Source organism: Abramis brama, assembly GCF_963993115.1.
Source record: "Abramis brama genome assembly, chromosome: 8".
Lineage (NCBI taxonomy): Eukaryota > Metazoa > Chordata > Actinopteri > Cypriniformes > Leuciscidae > Abramis > Abramis brama.
Genome location: NC_139970.1, coordinates 35,217,234 through 35,227,652, shown reverse-complemented (window position 1 = coordinate 35,227,652; position 10,419 = coordinate 35,217,234). Strand labels below are relative to the sequence as shown.

Sequence of the window (10,419 nt, the reverse complement as noted above, 5' to 3'; positions counted from 1 at the left end):
AGCACTAGAACATTCTGGCAGCCTCTAGTATATGCAAATGATTTCTTTGTATTTTATTCCATCTCAGCACTTGAACCAGAAGTGATGGGCGGGCTACTCTGATGACGTGTGTTGGTGACTTCAGCAATTCCAATGAACTATAAGGATGGTCTTGGAGACCCTCATTGGGAGTAGCAGCCATTTTTCAAGGCTGTGTGCTGCTTTGTTTAGCTTTACCCTAATCTGTCTGAGACGGCTTTAAGGGTAAGGAGCTCTGCCCCCCCCCCCACCCCACCCGCTCAGAGAGATCCCAAGAAAACTTTGCACCTCTTCAGGAAGGGCTATAAATAAAGCCCATCTGTCCAGGGGCTAAGTTACAATCACATTCCTTATGGAATTAGTAAGGAGTGAGGAGAGTGAGCAACACTTTTAGTTATGGGGATTCACATCAGAACCCTTGAGGTCCGAACTATGCAGATTCTGTGACCTCTATGAGTCAGAGTGCTTCTGTTGCTCTGTTGAGGTTATCTGAAAATAGCGCGTCACTTCCTGCTCTATTCTTAAGACAGCAGCGCCATGTTTCATTCACCCAGTGCAGTTTGTCCTTCAGTATCTCTTGAACTCTTGAATATAGCCAACTGAGGTAGATACATTATTCACACTATTTTATTTGTAGGATGTGAGAAAATATCCACAATTGCATACTTATCTGTCAGAAGTGTTTAAAATATCATATTTGTGAGTGTTTAAGGCCCAAACTCAGCTTTAAAGTTGCCAGAGGAATTTTTGATTGGGTCACACTTAGTCACTTTGAGTCACATTCAATGTGACATCATGAAGATATTAGACATTTTCCTGTCCCAGACATGGGAGTGACAATAAAAGAGACAGCTACACCTCTGAATAGTTTCAATGTGTTGTTAGCTGATACTGTGAGCCAGTACAGTTTCAGAGTCACGTTCAGTCAACATTCAGACATAATAACAACAACAACAATAATAAAAACATTTGCAAAGAGAGACACAAATATAAGATTAAGAAGTAATTGCTATGGGATAGATATGTAGTTGTGTTTATTATTTGCATGTAGTTGTGGGTATATACAATATGATCATCCCATATGTCTTCTAATGTTATAAGACACCTGTGACTAATGCCTAAAATAGTCTTTTTTTTAATATATTTTTAGACATAGAAAAAACACTGTACAAATCAGTTAGATTGTATGTGCCTCTTTAGTCACTAATGCATACTGTTGTATTGTCCAATTAGCAAAATTATATTTATAGGATAAGATCAGAAATTAGTCCACATATAAAAGTGCTAGGATTTAACCAAAAATAATACAAACAAATCATGTTATTTATCAGGTGGAAAATATGTACTATCGAAGAAAACCATCGTTATTTCCTTGGCCACACGTGAAGTGTTTCACTGTGAGACCTTTTCACCTTTCCTCTGAGTGTCTGTCTCCTCCCTCACGGTTGGCACGTCCTCACTGTTGCGCTCTCAAAAAGACACTTAAATCCAGAGATGTGCGTCACCTCGGCATGACACCCTGCAGGCTTTTTACTGTATGATGGGCATAAGCTTGCTTACCTCAGTATAGCTTTGTGTAGTTTGAGGAGAGTCAGATGGGAATGTTTTCATACCTGAGTTGGAGTAGCATGTTTATGATGCAGGGGTTTTATATGTTATGCTTCACTCTGTCTCAGGTTGCTGTGGAAAACAGGATATTTTTGTGCTGATCACATGATACACTGAAAACATATGACTGAATGACGTAAAACGAGTCACGTGTTATTATTGGTTGACACTCTGTTGTTTCATCTTTATATGATTCAGTTCATGTTTTAACTCAAAGGATAACTTTTGTGATATATTTAAACATTCTTAAAGGGATAGTCCACTCAAATATTTAAATTCTGTCATCATTTACTCACCCTCATGTTGTTCCAAACCAGATATTTTGAAGAATGTTGGTAACCAAACAGTTTGGCTACCCATTATTGACTTCCATTGTATGGTCAAAAAATATAATGGAAGTCAGTGGAACTGATACATTTTGGTTACCATCTTTCCACAAAATGTTTTCTTTTGTTTTCCACAGAAAAAAGGAACGCATACAGGTTTGGAACAACATGAGGGTATGTAAATGATGACAGAACTTTTATTTTTGGGTGGACTAACCCTTTAAGCACCTTTATTTAGCACCAAATGCATAAAAAATGTAAAACTTTAGGGAAAAATTAAGAATCAAGGCCAAACAACTCCTGACACACACTACAGAAGTCATCTATGGACATGTTGAGTCTTCCATCAAACTTGATGACTCCTCCCCATCCCCACTAACCTTACCAAATAACTAAGCAGGCTAAAAGTGAGTTAGCTGCTAAAATCATTAAGAGTTGAGGGGGGTGTTGGTTCTGGTGGGCAGGTGGATGGGACGGGAGGGGGGAAGCTTCTTAGAGAAGGTACTTCTAGATGGCAGGGGTGAGCCCTGATGACAGCTGGGATACAACTGAAGGGGGTCAAAGAAAGCGGGTCCAAGCCTCCAAGGGGAAAGCAGTGGGGTTGAGAAGGGTGAATGAATATCTTGCGTCTCTACGTTAATGGCGCTCCTCTGGGGGTGGGGAAAGGGCCAGCAAGACATATTTAGATGAGAGAGTGGTGGGGGAAATTGTCTATGTGCTTTGTGAGGTAACGGGCATCAGCAGCTGAGGTCTCCTTAAGACTTTCAGACTCCAATAATTCCCTTTCCCAAGAGTCCAGGCTGAGATGAACAAAGACTGTTTAGTCACTCAATGTCACTATCAACTTTCATTCACTTCACAGTTTGATTTCTCTCTGCCTCTCATCATTTCTCATACTGTCTGCACTTTGCTCACACACATGATAAGGGACGAATTTGGATGCTGGAAGAGTTCCACTCTTCGACAAACATCTCTCCCTACTCAGATGACTCCTAGGCTTCTAGCACATGGAAGAGCAGTCTGAAACACAATTTGTGTACAGTACATGAAAATTGTTTTACATTTCCATTTTATTACATTTTTAATTTTAAAATAATTTAAATATTATCAGACATCATAGACTGAAATATGTGACCAGGACACACCCATACAATGGATTTACCTTACCAGTTAAACCCATTTTAACCTGCAGAGAAGAATAGAATAAAAAAGTTCCACAACAGAATAGAACAATGTTATAAGGGAATATGGTATATGAGAATTATGTAGTAATTGAAAAAAGTCAAATCAACAAAACTTATATGTTCTATATCTTATTATAGGCCTATCTATTTTTTTATTTCAACAAAGTATAGCCACACTCAATGTTAGATAATTTACATTAATTAACTTCCTTTTTTCGTCCTTTGACATTTCACTTTCACTGAAATGAGAACATACCAGCATACTTTCATTTATTTTGGAGAAAGTGGTCACATTCTAGCCACCTGTCCTGGTATTTTTAGCCATAATCTCGTGCCATTACACATTCTTTGAAACATTATTGTGAGGATGTAAACAATAGTAAAAAATATGGTAACACTTTACAATAAGGTTCATTGGTTAACATTAGTTAACTACATAAGTTAGCATGAACTAATAATGAACTCCACTTACACAGCATTTATTAATCTTTGTTAATGTTAATTTCAACATTTACCAATACTTTATTAAAATCGTTAACATTAGTGAATGCACTATGAACTAACAAGAACAAACAATGAACAGCTTTATTTTTATTAACTGACATTAACAAAGATTAACAAATAAAGCAGGCTATTGCTCATGGTTAGTTCATGTTATTAATAATGTTAACAAATGAACCTTATTGTAAAGTGTTAGCCTACCAAAAAAAATATTGAATGTTGCCATTATTAATCTAGGTGTAGACCAAGTACGATGTAGCCTAATGTAATAACGATACGTAAATAATAGTAATTTATGATCTGTAAATTAAAGACGATACACATTCAATCCGCACGAGCCCTAATCATTTCTCAAGAAAATTCGCGGGTTGTTGTCTGACCTAAAGTTGAAATGAGATTTACGACCCTTTTCACCGCGCTTCGCCCCCTTCTCCATTTGGGGCGCGCGAGCCCTCCCCTCTGTGGCCAACGACCCAATCCGCCTGAGCATCAGTCTGACATCAACTCCGAGATACATAATACGAGGTATATAAACATCTATGCTTACCTTGAGAATGCTGAGTATCCTCCAAGCTGTGGTCCACTCCCTGTGTTAACTTCCTTCCCGGCGGACAAATAGGCTAAAAAAATGGCACCTAAGAAGGACGCTAAGAAGCCCGATCCCCCCAAGGCCGCAGCAGCTCCCGCTCCCGCTCCCGCGCCCGAACCTGAGGCCCCACCTAAACCCGCCGCAGTGGATCTGTCCGCTGTGAAGGTAACCACCATTCCTGTCATATCAAACAGACAGATTCTCAGTGAAAAGTTCATTCTACTGCTCACTCTTTACAGTGACATTTGAAGTGATAGCTGACATTAAAGTATGCAGTTTGTTATAGCAACTAAATTACAAATCAGAATTTTTAAAAAATGAATAGTAACCTATGTCATGAATGCTGATTTGGTCAATACATATTTTCCACCTACAGAATAATGTACATTATTTACATGCATTTGCTTTTAATGAAGCAATAAATCCATAATATCTGTATTCTTACGTTTTATAGCCTCCAGTATCATTTTGCTTATTTCTGAAAAGGCCTGCATTAAGGTTGCATTTACACTTTCATTATGTATTTTACATAACTACACTGTCATGAAAGTTTGATCCTTATATTTGAATTTACATTACCTGCTTATTTTGTTAGGCATGTTAAACTGTTTGCTAATGACTTAAGTCATTATAAGCAGTTGCCTAAGGTTGCTCTATTGCCTGATGACCGCTGGAAATATTATTGGCGGATTCAGCACCACGGATAGTTCCGGATAAGTTCTGTTTTTTCCTGCATAACTACAATCAAAGGTCACACCCCCTTTTTGATCGGCCCAGATAGCCAAATGTGGAGAAGTTTCACATGGCCAAACATGGAGCTCCTTAATGTTCTGTAAGCAGCTGAGCAACTAAATTAAGCATGCCAAGATCTGGGGCTCTCACTCTTCAGTTTTCTATTAAAGCAGCTGTTTGTGAATGACTCACCTGTCATAACGGTGTTAGTGATGTGATGGAGTTTCTCAGGTCTTGAAAATCATTCCACATCTTCAGGCTATGCACATATTCCCCCTGATTTATGTTGTGGAAATTTGCATCGCTGATTATTATTTTACGAAAGTGTTTTGCTTCAACCATTACTCCGACTGCCCTGATATTTACCATACCCGATATATCTTATTTTCCTTTGATATTCTGACTGATTAATATGATGATAATGATATTATGAAATAAAAAATATAATATAAAATTAGAACAGATCAAATGTAATGTAAACTACATTTTATTACTGTGTTTAAACTGATTTAAACTAACTGGTTTGATTTGTAATTTACATACAGAACACAGACAGAAAGGGTACTTTTGTACAGATACTTTCAATATATAAGTATGCAAATATTCTGGAATGGAACAGAATAAAATGTAATTCTAATTTCCTCATATTGCTTATAAAAGAAAATGTCTGCATTAAGGTTGGCTAAGAATTTATAATACATTTAGCATAACTACACTATGTAATGTTAAACAGATTCAAATGCAGCTGTTATGAATGTTTGATCTATTTATGTAAATGTACATAGCCTACTGATCTGCATATTATATTATATTTGTTGATGACTTATGGGATAGAGTAATATGTATCTCTGTTTTCCTGCAGGTTGATTTCAGCTCGGACCAGATGGAAGGTGAGATCTGTTTTTTTTTTTGGTTCCACGACTGTTGCTCACACCTATGATGAGTTAACCTGAATGTGGTGCTTAAAATAAAGCAGGAAAAATCCTGCAGAAGGATAATTAGATATTAAATATCCTATTTCAGTTCAACTAATTATAATCTGGCAGGAATTTAATGACAAACTAGCAGCAATATTAATTCAAAAGCTTAGAACATTTTAAGTGGTTTGAAGTAAGCAACTTGAGTCAAATTCTCAAAGTGTTTTGGCATTTACTTCTATTGTGCTATAAAGGTCAAGCAATTCAATGCAATTAATTTGCACCATTGTTCAGTGCTGCATTTTACGTAGAAGAATGTGGCCGTGATAGGCAGCTTTCGCCATCCTGGGTGTGAGTTACACCTCAGTCAGCATTCTGGCCTCACATGGTACTGCCTTTATATGGAGGGAGTTATATTCTTGGGGGAGCATATCCATTCCATGGTGACTCTTTGAATGTCTCCCCCTGCTCCTGTCACTTCGTTGCTGGCAGCTGGCTTTGTGCGGAAATCAGATGAAGCTATTAATCTTTTAGCAGATCATATTCCAGTGATGCCCATAGAAATACTGAGCACTGATTATTACTTAGTCTGCTCATCTTTGGTTATCTGTTAAATCAATTTCAACTGTTAAATATGTTTTAACAAATTGAGAAACCCACAAATTTAAAGGTAGCGGTTAAAAAGGGAACCTGATGTTTTGTAAGCACCTGTTTGTTTGAGAGATCTGAATAAAATGCATAATTTTGATGACCATTGTAGATGCCTATTCATTTTGTTAAAAAAAATTGTTATAAGCAAAACTGAGTCTCTTAGACTATAAACTGACATATGGCAGACAACTTTGTCTTAATATGCCCAGGTTTGGAGAAACAGTTGTGTGAAAACTGATATCAGATCAATTAAAAAGCCATTTTTATTTTTGTTGGGGCAAAATAGTAAAAGTCTTTTTTAAAAGTTTAATCTTCAAATTAGACAATTAAAGTGCCTCATTAAAAGTGCATAAAAAAGTTTTTCATGTCCCAGCTTTCCTGTGAATGTACAAGACTTCTGGTTCATTACCACTATAGATCGAAAACTAGAAGAATAACGAAGCATGGCTACTATTTGCGCTAAAACCCATGTGTTTATGATTACAATAATAAAAAATATGATAACTAATACTAGTTTGCAATATTAAGCAGCATATAACAGACTGTTTTTATACAGCTAAATAACTGGAAGTGAGTTGTGGGCAGGACCATCTGTTTGATTAACATATGGCAGACAGGGATGTGTTCAGGAGACCTGTTTGAAACTAATGTGTGCAGAAATGACACACTTCAACTTTCAATAAAAAAAAAACTCTACACAATTCCAGATTACAGGGAGGCCTTCGGACTTTTCGACAGAGTTGGTGACAGCAAAGTAGCCTTCAACCAGATTGCAGATATCATGCGTGCACTGGGACAGAACCCAACCAACAAAGAGGTTGCATTGATCCTGGGCAACCCCACCGCTGATGGTACGTGAATTTTTTTTCCATTCTTTTTCTTTTTTTCTTTTAATTAGCTACACTGAAAGTACTTCTGGTCAACATTAGCACTGTCAGGAGCTTTCACAGTGAAATATTTCAGATGCCTGTTTGTTTAACTGTAATTGGCAGAAGGTTGGTGTCATGACAGGTGCTTGCAGTGCATTATGTTTCACTGCATCTGCCCTCTATGACTCCTTTATTCACTTATGTCCCTGTTCACAGACATGGCAAACAAGAGAGTCGACTTTGATGGTTTCCTGCCCATGCTGCAGTTTGTGATCAACAGCCCAAACAAGGCAACATTTGATGACTACGTTGAGGGTCTGCGTGTATTCGATAAGGAGGGCAACGGAACAGTAATGGGTGCTGAGCTGCGTATCGTCTTGTCAACACTGGGTAAGTGGCCAAAATTAACAAGTAGATGAGATCACTTCTGCAATTCCAAATTCACATCAATAATGAGATTGGACTCTTTTGAAACAACACATGTGGCGACCTACTCAATCATTTTGAGTTGTTGTTGTTCCATTTTGACCCCCTTGTATTAGCTAAGATATGAACTCTATTTCTGCTTTCATTTTAAAAGCAATTGAAATTAATGTTCTTATATAAAAATTAAGTATAAAAAAAAATTATTATAAATATTGTCATTGGGGGGGGGGGGGGTATGTTCAGTTTACATCTTAAGTTTTATATATAATTAAATAATTTTAAGTCATCCTGTTGCCATCTTGGCAGTTTGCTGAGGTCCCCTAACTGGGAACCACTGATATATTATAGTATTATAATGTTTCTACTAATCAAGCCTGTTGTCAAGATATAATAATTGAAATGGTGACTGTCATAAAAACATTTAGAGAAAATTGCCTTTAAAGAATTTCAACAATTTTCAGACATTTTTAAACAGAATTAGATGATTTACTAAAACATTGCCTACATTAAATTATTAAAACAAGATAAGTTAAAAAATAAAGAATCTATAATAAAGTGCATATATTAATAATTTATGAATAAACTTTAACGACTTTTCTGAGACAAAGGCAGATTACAGGAGATATGATACGTTTCAGCAAGTTGTACTGTATCTTTCAGCATACCTTAGTTTTTTTAATGCTATACTTAAAAATAAAGGTTCCAAAAGTTTTTTTTTTTTAGAATACCTTTTGGGTTCCTCAAAGAACCTTTTAGTGAACAGTTCTTAAAATATTTACAGTTCTTTTCTTTTTTTATTGTGAAGAATATTTTAAGAATATAAAGAACCTTTTTCCACTGTGAAGAACATTTTGTGCAGTGGTTTAAATGGCGAGCTTCTGTCTTTCAGCCTGTTTAATGTCATGATCAAACTATACTTCTCACTTTTCCTGCAGGTGAGAAAATGACTGAAGCTGAGATCGATGCTCTCATGCAAGGCCAGGAGGATGAAAATGGCTGTGTGAACTATGAGGGTCAGTTCAGTTCCTTTCATTGTCTCATTGCACATTAATCACAGTAAAAAATTCAATAATGACTGACCGTTTTATAGAGATAATCGTTGTTTGTTGTCCTGTAATTCTAAGCCAGCATCTCATGGACATTTTTTCAATCTCTTCATTCTAAACAGCTTTCGTCAAACACATCATGTCTGTGTAAGAAGTGAAGAAACTGAAGCATTTCTCCAGATTCCATGTTGTCAGGACATCCAAACAATGTTTCCAAAACCAACTCAGAAACGGATAAAAGGGACACGGGATGTTAGTCATAAACAATTATTTTGTAATTTGTGTTTCCTATTTTTTTTTTCCACTTGACTCCTATTTGTTTTGTCCATTCTTGGAATCCATTTATATTTTTTCCAGCTAGTATTCTTGGTGATGTTCTTGCCGGGACAAGCCTCTCCATAGCGGAACAGTTGTGAGTGGTGTGGGGGGTGGGGGGGCATCATGATTACACAAAAATATAAACCACCCCCTTGACCTCTCACTGTCTGGATCGCAAAGTCAAAGGTGCTAAATATACTGCCATTAATGGACTGCCTGAAAAACCTCCTTCCCCTTTCCCCAGAGTCTTAATTTATTTTTCGCCTCTGTCAATTCTCATAATAAACTTTTCACAAAGTATTAGCTTTTGTTGTGATTCATGTTTTCATATTCAGCGCACAAGGCAGAAAGGCAAGTGAGAGGTAAGTGAACATGTCAACATGAAACAGTATTCACAACCCAATTCAGAGTGAAAATGATAAAAGTGAAAAATATTCTTCAAAAAGAAAAACAGAAACTTGGTGGACTTTTTTGGATTGGACATCTGGAATTGATTTGATCAGGAAAAATGGGAAGGTTGTTCACAATGAGTATATCAAGAAAGTAAATGCGGTCAGTTTTAATATCATGTTGAGTTTTAACATTAAGATAACCTTCGAATATAGCTGGTAAATAAATACCCAATTAAAGACTAGACAGAGCCTAGGCTTTTTTCATTCATAGGTTATTGTACTATATCTGGTAAAATTCAAAGACAACTGGGATGCATAAATCTGTTGTCAACAAATGAGAGGCTTTTGGTTTTCTTGTGGGATTCCGCTAAAATAAAAGCTCTGGTTTAACACTGATGAAAGCAAAGAAATTAAGACAGCTATAAATATTGGTGCAGTAATTTTACTTTTGTGTAAAATTATTGGATTTTTCTTTCTTTTTTTCTTTATAGTCCAATGGTATTATTACTATAGTAATATATGTCCTTATTGATTTAATAAGTATAACTGAAAATAAAATAAAAACTATATAAATGTTTTAATATGTCTAGATAAAAATAATATTATTATTACATAGCCATAAAAACAAGTTTGAACGTGACCTGAGACAACTGAAGTGGAGAGAAATTTAACTGTTAAGTATTTTTAACTGTTAAAAAACATATATTTTGGGTGAGTTTTTAAAATAGACTGTAATTATACCAGACATACTAAGTAAAAGTATCTATATTGAGTTCAAATTATGAGGCCTGCAAAACAAATTATTCATAATGAAAAGTTCTGACTAAATTCAGATTGAATGA

At 36.1% G+C, this 10,419-nt stretch overlaps 1 protein-coding gene across 1 annotated transcript; it reads left to right on the top strand.

Moving 5' to 3' along the window:
* Nucleotides 1-4,128: 4,128 nt before the first annotated feature.
* On the top strand, nucleotides 4,129-9,485 carry myl1 (myosin, light chain 1, alkali; skeletal, fast). Its single transcript, XM_084122171.1, has 6 exons — nucleotides 4,129-4,391; nucleotides 5,821-5,848; nucleotides 7,234-7,377; nucleotides 7,612-7,785; nucleotides 8,757-8,834; nucleotides 8,990-9,485. Exons 1-6 carry the CDS (start codon nucleotides 4,266-4,268, stop codon nucleotides 9,016-9,018), a joined length of 579 nt encoding a protein of 192 aa, XP_083978297.1. The 5' UTR covers nucleotides 4,129-4,265; the 3' UTR covers nucleotides 9,019-9,485.
* Nucleotides 9,486-10,419: the final 934 nt, after the last annotated feature.

Bases quoted from the DNA above. Each gene is read 5' to 3' on its own strand.
- myl1 (XM_084122171.1), top strand. From the start codon at position 4,266: ATGGCACCTAAGAAGGACGCTAAGAAGCCCGATCCCCCCAAGGCCGCA. The intron at 7,378-7,611 runs GTACGTGAATTT...CCCTGTTCACAG, and splicing joins GGGCAACCCCACCGCTGATG to ACATGGCAAACAAGAGAGTC. The intron at 8,835-8,989 runs GTCAGTTCAGTT...CATTCTAAACAG, and splicing joins TGGCTGTGTGAACTATGAGG to CTTTCGTCAAACACATCATG.